General features: G+C 39.7%; 1 protein-coding gene across 1 annotated transcript in view; it reads left to right on the top strand.

The window, feature by feature from the left end:
• The window catches only part of TMEM116 (transmembrane protein 116), a 91,640-nt gene extending 77,332 nt beyond the window's left edge, over nt 1–14,308 (top strand). Inside the window, exons 8-11 of the mRNA XM_077462026.1 lie at nt 1,664–1,799; nt 4,398–4,542; nt 5,903–5,979; nt 8,819–14,308. Coding sequence (XP_077318152.1) covers nt 1,664–1,799; nt 4,398–4,542; nt 5,903–5,979; nt 8,819–9,016 — 556 coding nt within the window. The 3' untranslated portion in view covers nt 9,017–14,308. The remainder of the gene's footprint in view (nt 1–1,663; nt 1,800–4,397; nt 4,543–5,902; nt 5,980–8,818) is intronic.
• The last annotated feature ends 4,711 nt before the right edge of the window (nt 14,309–19,019 follow it).

The raw sequence follows: 19,019 nt of genomic DNA, 5'->3' as shown, positions 1-19,019 counted from the left end.
AAAGTTGGCTTCACATTGCACATGGGCGCAGGCAAGAAATGCGGAAGTGGGTGCAGGTACCTGCCAGAAAAAGGCACCCACTCCCAATAAATTAACAAAAAAAAATCTTTCAGTAATGGTAGAGGAAGATGAGCAGAACTTTCAATTTAAACGAATTACCCAAGGGGCGAATTCCAGCACCCCTCTCCTACATGTAAAAATCTTTTTTTTTGCTATAAAATTACTCAGAACCCCCAAACATTATATATATGTTTTTAGAAGAAACTGTAGAGAATAAAATGGTGGCCATTGTAACTTTTTTTTTATCACACGGTATTTGCGCAGCAATTCTTTAAACTGAATTTTTTTTGGAAACATTTTTTTGTGGTTTGAATGTTTACATATGTTCGCTTCTGTGTGCGAGGTTGGGGCACTTAAATTTTTTTTTTCCACTATCCCTTTAAAACTTTTTTTTATCACTTTTATTCCTATTACAAGGAATGTAAACATCCCTCGTATTAGGAATGGTGCGTGATCAGTCCTCTTTCTGGAGAGATGTGGGGTTTATAAGACCCCACATGTCTCATCTAGCCTGGAAAGCATCAGTCCCTGGCATTGTTTACTTATGCAGGCATGGACATAACGTCATAACATCATGCCCAGGCCTCAGAGAGTCATAGATGTTGCTGGGGACCATTTGTCCCTCGGAAATCTCTATGGCTAACTTCCACCATCGGCGGATTAAGTTTTTGGGTCGTCGATCGTACGGGCGACCCGGCAGAAGCACCAGAGGGTGTCCCCTCCCGCTACCTATAAGAACAATCAAGCGGCTGAATAGCTGCTATCATTGTTCTTACGGTGAAGGGAATCACCAGTGGAAAAAAACAATATCTGAATGATGCCTGCAGCTGCAAGTGTCATTCAGATATCCCCACTGAAAGACCAGGACGTCATATGACGGCCAGCCGTCGGCAAGTGGTTAAGTGAAGTTACACTTTAAGTTATTGTCAAGCTTTCTTTCCTCTGCTAATCCTATAGGTCCAACCCTTACAAAGTGTTGTGTTGTTTCTATCCTATGCATGAGCTGCTTTAATCAGCCGTGTTTATAGGTTGAAGGCTTGTTGCACTCTGACGCTGGAGGACTCCTGCTGCATATTGATGCTAACAAGGTCTTCCTGTTCACTTGGTTGGTGGCTAAAAAGAGGTCTTCTATCCTAAGACGATATATATATATATTGCAAAATAGCACTAAAGTAGGAAAGTAACTATTTTAGAAAGTTTTCTCTGCATGGTGAGCATTCAGGATTGTCCTGATGTTCATTGACCATATAGAATGGGCGTGTATGGGGAGTTGCGTGGTACGGAAGTGTATATGCACACTGTTCGCTGTTGGTAAATCTTAATTTTGCCTAGTTTACAGTGGTAAATGGTAAAGGTTCTAAAATTCTATTTTTGATAAAATTAACATTTCATGTGGAATCTGACTTTCTTGGAATGGGTGGCAGTTTTGTCAGATTGACTGGCATATTCTTGGTTAGTCTGTGGTGAACTTAACATTTGGCCCTTTATGAATAGATCTCAGGTACCTTTTTGTTCGTAAGTAAAAATCGAAACTGTAATGAAGTCTGTGTTGTTATTAGAAAGACAGTAATGTATAACTAACCGGCTCTAATGTTTTTAACAGCTGCTTGGTGTTGAATGTTGGATCCCAGATAACAACAGACCCCAGAACATATACTGACAGTGTCTGTAAAGGCTTACACTTCTATAGCACAGGTGTCTACCTGGCTACCTTCTGCCTTACAGTCATCCCCATACTGGTATGTAACATCAAAGTGGTGGTAGAACTGATGGGATTTATTGTTTTACATTTATCACCCAAAGTTTGAAATGTATTAAGACTGGAGCGGACAGAATCTGGAACAGTTGTGCATAGTAACCATTCAGCTTCTATGTTTCAATTTCATAGTATTTATTATTTTTGGTATAAACAAGTGGTACAGTGGTAACAGTTCACATTGCGGGTACAGAGAAAGTAAGCTAAATACATGGATCAACAATAAAGAAAACTGGTATCCAATACACACTATAAAACGATCATTGAAGATGTGATGACATAGCTGGAGAGTATCTCAGATCAATGAGAAGAGGAACAAATCAGTACACAGAGTGTTGATATTAAAAGTCACATCATATGTATGGGGCAAGAAGACCAAGATGGTCAGCCAAGAAGGAGGAAAACAAAAAAAAAAGGACTAAAGGGGATTGGGGGGAAATGTAGAGGAAGTAAAAAAAAAAGTGGGGGGACGGGTGTGAGGAGAGAGAACAGGAATGAAAGGGTAAGGCCTGTACTATAAGAGGAGAGAGGAAAGGGAAGCATGGGAAAGCTGGCACAGGGGGGGACCCTCGGCACACCAGGTTAGTGAGACAGGAGGTGAAGAGGGGCACGTATTTTATGGAAGAAGTGGGATGGTATGAAACCCAGGGATTCCAGATCTTGTTGAATTTCTTATGGTTGTTGGTAATGGTGCTTGTCAAATGTTCATTAATATAAAAACCATCCAACCTGTTTTTAACTTTAGAAAAGTAAGTAAACTGCTTCCTCCAAGCTTTAGCGATGGTCAGTTTAGAGGCATAGAATGCATAATGTACTCATTTGAATTGATTTATGGTGAGATTTGGAGTTTTGAAGTGATGAAAAGTGAACCATGGGTCTTTAGGCAAATGAACGCCAAATAATTTGTAAAGGATAGTGAACACATTAGACCAAAAATGATCTAGCATCGGACAGGTCCACCACGTATGGAAGACAGCAGCTTCTATGTTTCATCTGCTCCATTCCCTCTGGTCCAGTTTAGATAAATTCCCCTCATATTTTTTAATTATGATATAGAACGATGCTAAATAATTGACAAGCAGTTATCCAGGTGCATGCGTCTTGTGAAAAATCATAAAGTACCTTGTTTACAGCTACACTGTTCCTTCTTTGCACAGAATGTATACGTCCCCATGGCGGTACTCAGCAAAACAGCTGAGTGTATGTTAAAATATATATTATGAAGCCATAGTGTAATATTTCTGTGCTCTGAGCTAAAGGTGCTGATAACATAGCTAAATCTTTTAACTGATATGGCCATACACCTTCATAACTATAACTGAAAGATATGATAACTTGCATTGTATGATATGAGGCAGATGACAGCCCAGCAAGAGTCAATCTTCAGATGACCTCTGTCTCTCTGTTGACCTCACAAAGAGCAGTATCCTAATAGGTGCTATTTTTTCTGTTGCTTTCCCTCCTAAAACTATTAAGGAAATTGCAGCAGTTGGTTTAATATGACAGCATGGTGCAGTTTTGGCCCTGCTAATTAGTTTGACTGTAGTCAAAGATTAGTGCGTTGCCCCTTTCTTTTTAAACCAACTCCAGACAATTTTGTTCTTTTGTTAGATGAAAAAGTTACAGTATAATTTGCATAAGAATTTTATTTCTCTTTTTCTCACTCTATTAGGGGAATTCTCCCTCACTTCCTGTCTCTGTGATACCCATACAAAAAATGATGATAGTGGTTGGCACAGACAGCAGCATTGTCAAAAATGTAAACCCTTACAAGCTCTCATAAAAAAACATGCTTTTGCCCATTTCTCTATTGGACAGATTTTCTATCACTTGTTCTCCTTACAGGAAGGGAAGGAAAATCTCCCCAGTTATCATAAACATGATAATAAAAACCTGACAAGAAGCTCCAACCATTGCACTGCACTAGCCAAAGCAAGAAAAAATGATGGAGTGAGGCTTTATTTAGTTTTAGTCTAGCCATGCATAACAAACACTTGAAAGCCTCCAACGTAGAACAGAGAAAGCCTAATGCCGCATACACACGACCAGACTTTCTGTCAGAAAAGGTCCGATGGAATCATTTCATCGGATATTCCAATCGTGCGCGGGCTTCATCTGACTTTAAAAAAAAAAAAATCTGATGGACCTAGAAATGGAACATGTTTTAAATCTTTCCGACGGAATCAATTCCTATCCGGAAAACCATTCGTGTGTATGCTATTCCGACGGACCAAAAACGACACTAGGGCAGCTATTGGCTACTGGCTATTGAACTTCCTTTTTCTAGTCCCCTCGTACGTCATCGTGTTCTAAACAAATGGACTTTGGTGTGATCATCTGTAGGCAAGACCGTTTCAGCAGAACTCCATCTGAACTCCGTCGGAAAGACCATCAGAGTTTATTCTGAAGGAAAAGCCAGTCGTTGTGTATGTGGCAAAAAATGCAAATACATTAGAAAGATCAAAAGCTGATTTAATTGGTTTATGCAGTAAAATTACCAAAATTTTTTCATTTTCTCAGCACTAATGTTGATTTTAATGACCACATAAAAAGCCTAACGCTGCCTGGTTTCCATTTTTAGGTGATCGCAGCATGTTCACAGACTGTTGTCCAAAGGCATCTTGCAACAGCAGGCTTCATCCAAGACCAACAGTGGGCAGTGATTAAAGTAATGAGCTGGAGCCTTCTGCTCTTCCCTGCCATCTTTGTTCTCTGTTGCTTGCCAGGTGAGTCTCTTAAGTGTAGATTTTTAATAGCCAATTCCCAGTTTCTTCATATAGCAAGGATGAAAGAAGTATATTTGATACATGTTTGATCATTTGAGTGGAATAAACAGTTCTCCTGTATCTCATGGTTGCCTGCCAAACTAATGGACTAAGGCTGGCCATACACGCTAGGAATTTCTATCCTGCAACCACAGGCGGGGAAAGCCGTCCCTGCCAGGAAAAGACAGTGATTATTGCTAGCAGCTGAAGCTGCAACTAGCAATAATCGATTCTAAAAGCCTGCTGAATTGGCTGAGATTCAAACCATATATAGGCAGACTGAATGTACCAAGATAATTAATCGATCAACTTGGGTACACTCAGTCTGTTGGATTTTACTTGCAATTATTGCTAGCGGCTGGTTTAGTCACTAGCAATAATCACGGTCTTCTCCTAGTGGGGAGGGCTTTCCCTACCTGCCCCACCCTGGGAGAGTACAATGGCTCAGCAGGAGAAATTCTCGCATCATGAACTTTAGTTTGTATTAGCTAAAAGTCCTGTGTGTAAAGCATATAATTAATTCATAATTAAAATTTTAATAATGGTAAAGTCAGTTGGTCTGAATTATATATCCTGTTGAGGATTCCAGCAGCTGCCTGCAGCCAATCACCCACAGTCTCATTTTTTTTCTCCAGCGGCTTCCATAATGTAAAATGAGAAACTTCTTCCTAATTCCATGAGGGACATAAAATCCACCATAATCATCCAAAACAAAATCATAATGGAATAAGCCTTTAAATGAACAAGCCTTAGAATATGAACTCTCTGCTACTTGGTTATATGCAGTTATATATGATATATGTTCATATCTCTAAAGCCTCGTACACACGATCGGATTTTCGGCAGGGAATTGTGTGATGTCAGACTGTTTGCCTAAAATCCAACCATTAGTACGCTCCTTCAGACAATTGTTGTACACCTTTCCGCCAACAAATGTTGGATGGCAGGCTAGTAAATTTTCAGCGGACAACAGTCTGTTGTCAGATTCTGATATCGTGTGTACACAAGTCCGTCACACAAAAGTTCAAAGTACAAACACGCATGCTCGGAATCAATGCTCCCCAAACACGACATTAGCAGAAGGTGTGCAAAGGGTGGCGCTCAAGAGCTGAAACTCCTTGTAGTACATCACTACGTTCGTGTTTGTTGGCCGACAATTGTGTGCCGTTAGTATGCAAGACCAGATCCTGGCACACGCCCTTCGGACAAAAGTCTGGCGCTCTGTTGGCCAACAAATGTGTACGGGACTTTAGTGTCATAGTTGAAGCAGTGATTATTAAGATATATGTGTATATTTCATTCTGTCTGTCTTCATTTACAGCTGTCATCCTAGCTATTTTAAATCTGGATTACTACAAAGGAACAAATGCATTATATATATTTCTTTATTACATTCAGGTTAGTTCACATTTTTTATTTTATTATTTTTTGTTTTTTCCTTAGCTGGTGCTAGTTTCAAATTAATGTTTTACCTGTATTCCTACCTATGAATAATTCTGCGGAAATAAAAAAAAATGACTTCCCAAACTTGCTGTTTATGATGCTTGCTGACATTATTTTTTCATATTGTTTTTTTACCTCTACATCTATCTCTAAGCAACTGCAAGTAGCCCTATATACAAGGTTCTGTGCATGCTAATGTACTTTATATTCCATGTCCAAATATGTAAATGGTATACTGTAGACCTAACAAGTTTCTTTATGATGCCCCTGACATTTCTACATAAAACTGGACTAAATTAGAGTTTTATATAAGTATTGAGTTCTGTATTACCCATTTACATTAGTTTTCTGAATACCATGGCTTTGGAACTGACAAATGAATTTCAGTGTGTCCTCAAGATAGGCAAAAGTGCTTGAAAAAGATTGCTGAGCCTGTCAGCCATGAACTTCTAAATACCAAAGCTATGTAATGCCGCGTACACACTATCAGATTTTCTGCTGAGTTTTTCCTTCAGATTTACCAAAACCATGTAGTACAAGGGCCTGCCTGATTGCATACACAGTGAAACTCCTAAGGTTTGACCTCATATTATATGGTTTTGGTAAATCTGAAGGAAAAACTCAGCAGAAAAACTGATAGTGTGTATGGGGCTTTATAAGTACATATTTTGCACTGTGAATTGATGTATACGATAACATTTTTAATAAAAAAAAAACCCAAAGGGCATCAGAATTAAGGATTGTACTGTGGCTAGCTATGAACTAAGCAAACTTTCTGTTCAAAAAAAAAACTAAGCAAACTAATCGGGTACATTAAAAACCAGCCAAAGTCAGATTTTCAGTTAGACAAATATTGTAATACCATCATCCATTTTAATATCCATACCCCACTTTCCAGTTAGAGCCTCATTAGTCTGAATATAGTGCAGTCCATTCAGCACAGAGCATTGACCACACTCTCCAGGACACTCTATAATCTAACAGACCTGGTCAGACACACATTCTTTTCTCGCCATTACAAGTCTCTGTGGGGATGCTTGTGATAAGGAATATGGGCTTTACTAATCTACACATATAACATGCATACACCCCCCCCCCCCCCCGGAATGTAAGGGCAGGAAGTGTACTTACAGTAAGAGAAATGGTATTTTAAAGAATTTCCAAGTATATGGTATTAAAAAGAGGATACCATTGTAGCTGAAGAGAATATTTTCCCTTATTTGTCCTATACAACACCATTTTTTATGTTTTTTTATAGTGAATATAATGCAAGTAATTATATTTTTGGTATTCTGTGAGCTCCTATGGGGACTTTGGTGGAAAGGGGGAGACAACTGGTTGAATCAGTAGTCGTGTACAACAGATGGTTTTTGCTTCAAATGTTATCTATGCATGTAATATTAAAAGAAAAATATTAACTACAATTCCTTAAAAAAGGAATGGCAGTGCTTTGTTCTGTACTTTCATGTCTCTAGCAGAATTTTTCCATCTGCTCAAATTCCAGGACCATAAAATGAGTAAACAGAATGAGATAATTATAAATGGCAAAGCAAACATTTTGGCGTTACAGTGAGTCATAACCAGACTCTTAGACTCTTGTGTGGTCAAACTGGTAAAATGCCATGATTTCATGTACGGATCAAGAAACATCTGAGTTTAAAGGAGAGTTATTTCTTAAACCAGTACCAGGAATACTTGAAAGTCTTTTTTTTTTCTTGTATTCAGATGAATGAGCCAGTGCTACAAGAAGAGTGCAAAGACCTTGTACCCCTGAAGTGCCCCTTCCTGTCTCCAATCTGTTCTCTTGATCTACAGGAGCACTGGCCTGTACTTTCCCCATGCAGGGCAAATTGCCAAAATCCCAAAAATGCCCCTCTCCTCAGCAGCAGAGGAAGGAAGGCAAGGCCTGTGCTGTCAGGAGGAGGGGCATTGAAGTGTACCTGTTGCTTTGCCCTTTTGGGCAAAGCTTGAGTTTGCTTGAAAGCCAGCACCTGTAGGTCAGAAGCCATCATTGTTATAGGCTATACGGGTGAGGGAGGTATAGGCAGAGGATGGCAAAACTCAATTTGGCAATTTGTCATGAAGAAGGATGACACCAGGTCACGAATACCACTGTGATGAATAGAGACTGACCCTAACAGGGACTGACGCTAATGGATGTTGATCTCTTGCGTGCCCAATTGTGTTCACTGGTTCCTTCCACTGAAGCACAAGCCACTACAAGACACAGTAGTGACAAAAAGGTCAGAAGAACCACTGAGTGCAGCAGGGGGGCACAGTTTAATGACACTCCCAGACGTTATGGTTTCTAAAGAGACCTAAGTTGGCACTTTCTCTTCATCATAGCTGCGTTCAAGGGCTCAGGCATCAGGAGAGCTAAGTATTTACTGTCTTCTTTGCAGATAACTTATGAACATATATGTGGATTTTTAGTGAGCACTTTAAGGGAAACCTGTACTGAGAAAGATATCTAAATGGCCATCACTAGTTTCTGAAATGGTAGGTGCATGTCCCTGTCTGACTTGCAACAAGTCCCCCGATTGGAAAAGTAAAAAAGAAGTCCCGATGGGACCACCCTGGCACAAAAGCACCTACTGATAGTTTGATATTCATTTTTAGCTTTGCATTGATGGTCAGCATATTTTTTTTTTTCTTTTTCAAACAAGCTCTGCACAAATACCAGATACTTGGCAATGGCATGTGGCTGTTTTTTCATTTAATGTTCTCATTTTCTGTTTTATATTATTACAATAATTGATTCCTCATGTTAAAGTACATTTTGCTTTTGTTTTAGGCAATTACAGCAGTCTCTCCCGGATTTATTAACTGCTTGGCATATGGATGGACGCAGCGCATGCTACAACGCTTAAAACAAAGAGGCTGTCGGGATGTGGACACACAGACTCCTCTGCTGCGGTCACAGAAAAAACTGTATGCCAGCATGCACACCTGTTCCACTGATATCAGACCAGACACAGTATCAGCACTGTGATGACTACATTAGGCAATGCTGAACAATTATAATGGCCGCCTCTAACCTGTCCATAAGGATTTAATGGGTTTCTGCCATACTTGACAGACTTAAAAAGTGAACGGCACAGAAGTTATAAGGAGATATCAGAATACCTATTTGAATATACGTACAATCATAATCAGCACTGGGACATTGTCATGGTCTGCTTATAGGACATTGTAGACTTTCCTCCTTGTTTTAGTATCCTAAAAGTTGTCAGCAATCTGTTGAACATGCAGGTGAATGAGTGTTGGTTGCCCAGCAGTGCATTTTGGCCTTTGTTTAAAGCGGGAGTAAACCCAGTTTCAAAACACACTTACATCCCCGGCATGCTGGAAATGCTAACATTCACATTGGTTGTGCTCTTAACCAAACTTTCAAACCATCCAATGGCTGGTGTCATAACTGATCACATGTGCAGCATTATGGCAGTTAAAGAATTATTAGAGGCCAAGATGGCGGCTTCCTTGACTGAAAACGATAGGAGGGTTTACTTCCACTTTAATACCTGATGTCAAAGCAATGATGTGATATAAAACATAACAACCAATCAGAAATCAGCTTTGAACATACACTAAACCTGGTAAAACTGGTAACTTAGTGGCTGTTATAGGTTTCTATAATTTATAAATATATTATTTTCTGTATATAATAGCACCTTTTTGTTAATAAATAGGGGTAGTTATAGGCATACTGTATGTGACTATAACATTTAATATTTATTTTTATTACAGGCCTAGGGAACCTGTTCTGTGGCACATTGAATTTTGGACATTAGGTTTTGGCCCTGTCTACAGCAGTAACATGTGTTACCTACAGTATGTCTCTGGTCTAATAATCTGAGCATGCCAATATAATTCTATTGCACTTATCTGCACATTATAATAGACTAAAACCTAAACTAAACTAAAGTGAGGCTGTTCTGCACTATGACACCATTGGACTTACTTATTTAGCAATGTACAGTGGGGAAAATAATTATTTGATCCCCTGCCGACTTTGTAAGTTTGCCCACTTACAAATGAATGAAGGGTCTATAATTTTTATCATAGTTATATTCTAAACAGAATATCAAACAAAAATCCAGAAAAAAAACACACGATACAAATGTTATAAATTGAGTTGCAGTTCAGTGAGTCAAATAAATATTTGATCCCCAAGCAAAACAGGTCTTAGAACTTAGTGGAGAAACCCTTGTTGGTAAGCACAGAGGTAAGACACTTCTTGTAGTTGGTGACCAGGTTTGCACACATCTCAGGAGGGATTTTGGTCCTCTCTTCTTTATGGATCTTCTATAAATCCTTAAGGTTTCTTGGCTGTCTCTTGACAACTCGAAGTTTTAGTTTGTGCCATAAATTTTCTATAGAATTAAGGTCGAGAGACTGGCTAGGTCAATCAGTGACCCCCCCATCTCTCCCCACTAAGCACCAGGACCCCCCATCTCCCCTAATTGAGCAACAGTGCTTCTTTCTGTCTTCCTTAAAGACAAAGCTGCATTCTTTTAGGTATGTATGCTGGGTCAGAGCCAGGGCTGGTAGGCTGTAGGGGGCCCCATGATTTGTAACAGCAGCCACGAATGCGCCTATGATAAAAATTAGAAACCCTTAATTTATTTGTAAGTTGACAAAATCCGCAGGGGATCAAATCATTATTTTCCCCACTGTAGCTTCACAGGCAGCATCACCAGGATAAGGATGGTAGCTGTTTCAGTTCCATACTGACTATGTTGCAGCTATTGTTTGTAGATCTGAAATGACACAACACTACTTTTTATACATCAGTTCATTTATTATATATATGTAAGAGATGAGTTTATAGCTGTGTTTTGGGAAGCCAAATACTGCTTCGATCCTGTCTAGTTTATTACATAGGTTATTATATTTGTCTCTGCAATTTGTTTTTCATGTGTTTAGTTTTATTTTATACTGAGTGGCCATGATTTGTACTGTGAATCAAAATTTCTCATCTTTTAGCTGCTAAAGAAAAATGACCAAGTGCTAAAAGAGAATGAGGGGTGTAAGAGTTTACAAGCAGCTGGAAATCTGTTAGCTGCCTGCTATTGGATAATTTCACATTAGAGTACTAACCACTACATTTTGTTCGTATTATTTTTTGTTCTTGTAATAAAATGAAATATTTTGTAAAATTCCTGCTGTTACCGATGGTGATAGTGGGAAAGAGCTCTCCTTTAGAATGAGTTCATTCTGTCTATCTATGCAAATTGTGCATTCTTATATAGACTTTTTTTTTTAATACTCAGGTCTCCACAATATTGTCATGAGCATTAAACCATGAAGTGTTACTGTAGGGGTGATGGTATGTACTTGATGTGCAGAGCTCCTACTGGACTGAACAGGCTGATAGTCTGGAACCTCCAGAGATAGTGGCTAGGTTGTATGTGTTTTTCTTTTTTTTTTTCAATGCAGTCTTGTAATTGCTTTGGAAGTCTTGACCTTCACATTCCCCTCCCTTTCTCAATTAAGCAGTACTCTAGTGTAACAAGAACAAAGCTTTCCTTCAAATAATGTGTCTGTAAATTGGGGTGGACTCGGCTTAGCTTGTGTTTTTATTGATTTATAGTCTGAAAATGATTTTAAAATTGCTGGCTGATCTACACCTATTATTATACATGTTGCCAAGATGGTGAACTGGTTTCTTGAGGAAGAGATCAGATGGGAACTTTTGCATTCATTAGCTGAAATAGTTTTTAGTTTTTCTATAGCTCTTCAATAGTGATTATTTGTAAACGCAACACAAAATTCCACATGACAGCACCATGGATGATCAGTGCCATTTGACAGCACCATGGATGATCAGTGCCATTTCTATGTCTCATATCTATGGAGGCCTGTAGTTATTGTAGACATACTTTTGGGGATTAATGAGCAGCTGGGCAAGGTAGAAACAGTTTCCCATTTTTCCTCCTAATGAAGAGATGCTGGCAGCATCTGGTCTTCCTCTCTGTACTGATATTACAAAAAAATATATATACATAATTCTTTACAAGGTTTTCTTAAGACTGATTGCACCTGTGCATCCAATTGCCCTCTATTTGTATAGCCACGCTTAGAAAAGTTTACTTCACGTGTTCTGGGATCCACCATCAGAACCCAAGTTTGTGGAAATAGAAGGATGTGGGCATTAAGAACTTCTGCTTATTCCTTCTTTTTTAATTTATAATTTCATATACGCTTTTCACTTTCACATTAGGGAAATGGGGGGTGTGAATGTACAGTGTGTGAAGCACTGCATAAATTGTCAGGACCATATAAATACCCATAATAAATAAATACAGTTATGCTGGAGATGGTTTTGTCATAGGAGGAGAGGGTAATTTGTAGTTAGAGGTTCCCTGTTCCTTACCAACTCTTGATTTAAGCCAACCGCAGACCGTTCGAATCTCGGCCAGTTCAGCAGGAGCCAGCTGAGATTCAAACCATGCATGGGCAGGCTGAATGTATCCAAGTTGATCAAACGATCAACCTGGGCATGGCCAGCCTGCTCGGGGGGAGGGATTCCCCTGTCAACAACCCTTGGTTGCAGGAAAGAAATTCACTCTGTCTTTGGCTTACCTTAGAGCAAGGTAGGCTTAGATTTTATTTAACCATTAAGCCCCTTCCACTGTTGCAATATGGACACACCCATCCTGCAGCGCGTCTTGCCACACACATCAATATTGGGTACGCAAGGGGAAAAAGGTTGGGAAGCATTGCACTAGAGATATATACAGGGGACTCTTTTCTTCCTGTACAGTAAAATTTTGAGTATGGCAGGAAGTGACTGTTAAAGGACAACATGAAACATATTTATTGTTGCTGGATAAATGCTGTGTGTGAGTGGTAGGTATAATAAAACTGCCTTAGGAAAAATATTAACCTTAACAGGACAGTTGTGTAGCCTGTGAATGGTTACTAGAAGAAACCAGGGCTTTCTGTTATTCAATGTGCAATACTGATTGGACTGAGCTCTCTAGAGCCTGCTATACGTCTGTAAATATTAGCAGTTTCAAAGTAATAGTCCACTTTTGTTTGACAGCTGAGAGTTTGTAAGCTGGGGTTAAAGTTTTTGAAGTGTCCACAGTCCTTAGTGAAAAATGATCAATATTTCCTTCTTGAATGTACAAAATGCAATGACAGCAAGAAGGAACCTCTTTGCAGCCAATCCAATCAAATAAGAGATAACTTTTAATTGGTTGCTTTGAGCAATATATGTTTAGCAATCAGTTGGAGAGGCAGGTAAATGATGTCATGAAGCCCCATCTCCACCATTCCCTAAATGGTGGAGATGCGATACAACAGACTCTCTCTATATCTGTGAGTAGAGGGAGAGTCTGCTGTACTGTTGCTGGAACAAAGTGCAACTTACTGAACTTGGTACATGCTGCTGCAGTATATCACAGCCTAGCAGCCGGTCCATTCTGGCATGCAAATAATTCTATTGGTCCAAGCTGGCTAAGCTAGTAAACCTGAAATTCTCTTTAAATATAACATGAATGCTAAAATTCTAAGCGAAAGTGGGTGGCAAAGATAATGAGCATGACAGATGAACGACGATATCTGTCCCTGAAATTCTGACAGGTGTATGTAAAGCTAGGGGATGATCTCATCTGCAATGAACTATTTAAAACGAATATTTCAGTTTTGCATGAATAGGTCCCTTTAAATATTTTGTACAGTGACCAGTTGAATTGGCATGAAATGACCTTGCCTTTCCCCTTCAGCAAAAAAAGTTAAATTGACATATTGGAACAAGGCAGGTAATAAATACTATTTGCTAATGTATTTGATTTCATTTTACAGTGCTGTCTCATATCATCAAATTAAAGTGGACAAAAACACTTCAGGGTATATTAATAAAAACAAAAAATAAAAAAAAATCTGTATGTATGTCCCTAGTATTCGCTCAACCATAATTAATTATCTCCATATTTCATCTAATTTAATAAATCTATGGTCGTAGCTTCATTTTTTGCCCATAATTTATTTCCCTGAAATACCTCAATCAGGAAAGTACCACATTGTGGCAACTAAATGGAGCTAATGATCATAAGGAAATAATCATTAGACAAAATACGTGTTTAATCTGTTATGGCTGGGAGAATGCTTGTAGCATTTGTTCAGCAAAAGTTTTAAAACATACTCCTGCAAAAAGATAATTGAAATCATTTGTTTAATTTTTGATTAGATATACAGTATGTTGTTGTTTAGGCTGCTGCATTTTACTAGTGTTGCTGTTTTAAGTGATAATTAATAAATATTTTCCATAAACTAAGGCGTGTTTCTTGTATTTTCTAAAAATTATATTTTATTTGAAACAGCTTTCTAGAATTTCGACTTGCCATCAAGGTCATGGAAGAGGACATTTTTTGTCAAGACATATAAATAATCACATACCTTCTAGTATCAGACAGGCAAGCTAATACAAAAACTAGCTGAGAGATAATGACCAATAGAAGGGGGACACATATTTAACCAAGGGGGGAGAATGTGTCCAAGGGCCAGCTATGCCAGGGCTGGATTAACGTAGGGGCTATTGGAGCTTCAGCTCGTGACCCTACCTTAACCACTTCCCGACCAGCGCACGACGATGTACGTCGACAGAATGGCACGGGCAGGCATATTGGCGTACAGGTACGTCCAATATTCAATGCCGCCCTGCCATCGGGAGCGCGCCGGCGGCGGCACGCTCCCGCGCTGGTTGGGACCCCCGTGAGTCCGGTCGCGGGACCCGCGGACTCGATCGCCGCGGGCATCCCCGCGATCGTCTCACGGAGCGGCCGAATGGAGGAAATGCTGTGTAAACAACATTTCTCCATTCTGCCTAGCAACTAGTGACGCTGATCTCTGCTCCATGTGAGCATCACATGGAGCAGAGATCAGTGTTCACTAAATGAAAGCCCAACCCCCCCACAGTTAGTAACACACCCCTAGGAACACTTAACCCCTACACTGCCACCCACTGGTTAACCCTTTCACTGCCAGTGTCATTTACACAGGAATCACTGCATTTATATAGCAGTGATTACTGTATAAATGACAGTGGTCCCAAAAATGTGTCAAAAATGTCCGATGGGTCCCCCACAATGTCGCAGTCACAATAAAAATCGCTGATCGCCTCCATTACTAGTAAAAAAAATAATAATAAAAAATTATTAATAAAAATGCTATAAAACTATCCCTATTTTGTAAACGCTATAACTTTTGCGCAAACCAATCAATAATCGCTTATTGCGATTTTTTTTACTAAAAATATGTAGAAGAATACGTATCGGCCTAAACTGAGGGAAAAAAATATTTTTTTATATATTTTTGGGGGATATTTATTATAACAAAAAGTAAAAAATAATGTGTTTTTTTCAAAATTGTCGCTATATTTTTTGTTATAGCGCAAAAAATAAAAACCGCAGGGGTGATCAAATACCATCAAAAGAAAGCTCTATTTGTGGGAAAAAAGGACGTCAATTTTGTTTGGGAGCCACGTCGCACGACCGCGCAATTGTCAGTTAAAGCGACGCTGTGCCGAATCGCAAAAAGGGGTCTGGTCTTTGACCAGAAAATTGGTCCGGTCTGCAAGTGGTTAATATAGGCCCAGCCACCCAAAAAGAACAGACTGCTCATGGAAAGCAATGGGTCAACGGGAAGAGATCTCCCCTGAGGAGCCCTGTATTCCGCATGCACCACCTGGGCAGGGTGGTGGGGTTGATAATGTGCCTCATGTGAGCAGTCCTAATAGAAGCCTGGGGCACACCCATGCAGGGCTCTTACAGAAGTCTGGGGCTTCTATAGTATTAGGCCTGCGCGGCTGCACTCTTTAGGCTCAGAGTGCATGCCGATGCATGGCCCTTACGGAAACCTGGCAAATCAAATGCCAGGCTTCCCTAGTGTTATGCCTGTTAGCCTGTGCCTTTTTGAGCTTAGGCGCACGCCAGCACAGGCTCTTGGAAATGCAGAAGTGTGCCGAATAAAAGGTCCACCAAAACTCTCAGCACCAAGCACATAATGCTTTAACTCCAGCCCTGAGCTTTTAATTCCCAAGGTGGTATATCACCCACGGTATGGATGTGTACTTCTACCAGCACACATTGTAAACTTTGGGAAATCCTGAACTTAACAATTTTTCTACATAGCATTTTGAACACACTACCAAATGTTTTTAGTGGTGCCAATAAAGGAAATTGGTCAACAAGGTGCTTGACCCACATATACTGTACAGGCTTACTCAAACAAATATAGTGTTTGGAGAAAAAACCTTTGCTGCTCATGTGATTGTATTCCAATTTTTACCAGCATTTTTCCTAATTACAACACAGGGTCTGAGCAGCTAATAGCAGTAAGCTCCCACACGGAACTCAGAAGCAGGTAGGATTCTGCAATGGCATTGCCAAAATCCTTGATATGTAAGTGACCTAAAGAAGACTTTTAATTTAAAGTGGAGTTTCACTTCATGAATCCAGTCATCTGGCCCTCAGTTTGGGTCTCCAAATCTCTTAATGGTGGTTTTAAATGGTAATATTGTCACTGAGAACTATTGAATTCATGGACAGTATTTTTTTAATCATTGGGACTTTAAAGGTACACTAAATTCAGTCTCATAAAATCAGTAATTTATTATTTAAATCGGCTAAAAGTCACCCATATAATAACCTGGATATGTTGATAAGGCTGAATACAGACCCAAAAGATAAATGAAAAAGGAAAAACAGGTAATCTTCTCCCTTCAAGATAAACGTGATTCTTATCCTTTTAAAACAAAACTCATAACACGATCACTACAATCAAAGTATTATGCCTGTATGTATACAATTTTCAAATATATATGAATGTGCAAATATATATAATAAATGTGCAAAATAATGCATCAATTATCACAAACAATTGGCAAATCAATATACACTATATATCAATCAATATACACTATATTGCCAAAAGTATTGGGACACCTGCCTTTACAAGCACATGAACTTTAATGGCATCCCAGTCTTTGGTTCTAAGGGTTCAATATTGAGTTGGCATACCCTTTGCAGCTATAACCCATCTCTCCCCACCAAGCACCAGGGCCCTTCACCTTTCCCCACCAAGCCCCAGGACCCCCATTGCTCCCCACTAAGCACCAAGACCCCCCATCTCTACCCACTAAGCACCAGGGCCACCCATCTCTCCCCACTAAGCACCAGGACCCCCCATCTCTCCCCACTAAGCACCAGGGCCACCCATCTCTCCCCACTAAGCACCAGGACTCCCCATCTCCCCTAATTGAGCACCAGTCCTCCTTGAAGACAAAGCTGCATTCTTTTAGGTAGGTATTCTGGGTCAGATACTCTAGACCAGGGATATGCAATTAGCGGACCTCCAGCTGTTTCAGAACTACAAGTCCCATGAGGCATAGTGAGACTCTGACAGCCATAAACATGACACCCAGAGGCAGAGCCATGATGGGACTTGTAGTTTTGAAACAGCTGGGTCCGCTAATTGCATATCCCTGCTCTAGACTAATCATTCTCAGTGATAAAAGTTGACTATTTTCATTTGAATTTCCTTACAAAAAAAAGATGAAAGATGTGTGAGATGCATAAACATGCATGTTTGGTAGTTCCAATAAAGATGATTATACACCACTCAAAAAAATAAAAATATTTTAGGTAGTCAGCTCACGAGTCAACATCAACCGTCCCATGTCAATGGTCAGTGTAAATCTTCATTTTTGGAATGCAATTGAGTAACATACAACTATTAAAATATTTGCAGATTTCTATATATACGGTCACAAGTCTTTTCTAGTGTTTGCCTATGTGACGTTGGATGTGCCCAACCACTCCTTAGTAAAAAGAATCAAGCATCATTCACACTTGTCAGGAATGTTTTATCCTCTACAGTGGCATTCTTTCCTCTGTACAATGTGTACACACTTGCTTCATTAGTTTGTGTTAAGGTGAGCAGGCGCTGAAAGAATTCATTTTCAACCTGCTTCTGGTGAAGTGGCCAACGTAATAGAGAGTGAACAGTAGTCTGTACATTAGAACAACCATAATAACATCAATTTTGTTAGCTTTTTTGCCAGGCACTAGTTGTATTTTTGTTTAATTTATGGGTTTAATCAAACGCCAGATACTCCTTCATTACAGGTAAATTAGAATAGTCTCTCAACACAAGCACACAACATCATATTGAAAAGAAGACAAAATGTTCCCGGTAAAAGTCTTTTTTTCTTGTAACAACTTGCCAATTTTGCCACTAAAGTACATTAACGTCATCAGCCAACATGGGCAGCTTAACCACTTGCTTACTGGGCCCTTTTACCCCCTTCCTGCCCAGGCCAATTTTCAGCTTTCAGGGCTGTCGCATTTTGAATGACAGTTGCGCGGTCATGCAACGCTGTACCCAAATTTAATTTTTCGCATTTCCACACAAATAGAGCTTTCGTTTGGGGGTATTTAATCACCACTGGGGTTTTTTATCTTTCGCTAAACAAAAAAAAAAATTTGAAAAAAAAACTAACATTTTTTAAGTTTGTTATAAAATTTTGCAAACAGATAATTTTTCTCCTTCCCTGATAGGCTGCACTAATAAGGCAACACTGATGGGCACTTATTTGGAGGCACTGATGGGTACTGATAGATGGCACTGATGAGCAGCACTGATAAGTGGCACTGATAGGTGGCACTGGTGGGCACTGATTAGCAGTACTGATGGGCACTGGTAGGTGGCACTGGTGGGCATCAATTAGCAGTACTGGTGGGCACTGAGGAGACATATGTCCTGTAACAGAAGTCGGTTAACAGCTTTCTTCTTTTTTTCTCATGCTGTCAGTGTGAGGAAGAAAAAAGCTGATGACTGGCTTCTGTTTACTTCCGTGATCAGCTGACATTGGCTGGCAGATAATCATGTGGTAAAGGGCCACTGTGATTGGCCCTTTACCCCGATCTGTAATCAGCTGAGTCCCAAAGACTCTGCAATTGCAGAGCGCACCATCCGTGCTCCGCAGG

The sequence above is a fragment of the Lithobates pipiens genome, unplaced genomic scaffold, assembly GCF_037356315.1.
Source record: "Lithobates pipiens isolate NorthernLeopardFrog02 unplaced genomic scaffold, aLitPip1_a1.2 Scaffold_3, whole genome shotgun sequence".
Classification (NCBI taxonomy): Eukaryota; Metazoa; Chordata; class Amphibia; order Anura; family Ranidae; genus Lithobates; species Lithobates pipiens.
Note: the sequence above shows the minus strand (reverse complement) of the source record. Positions and strands in the feature narration are given on the sequence as shown.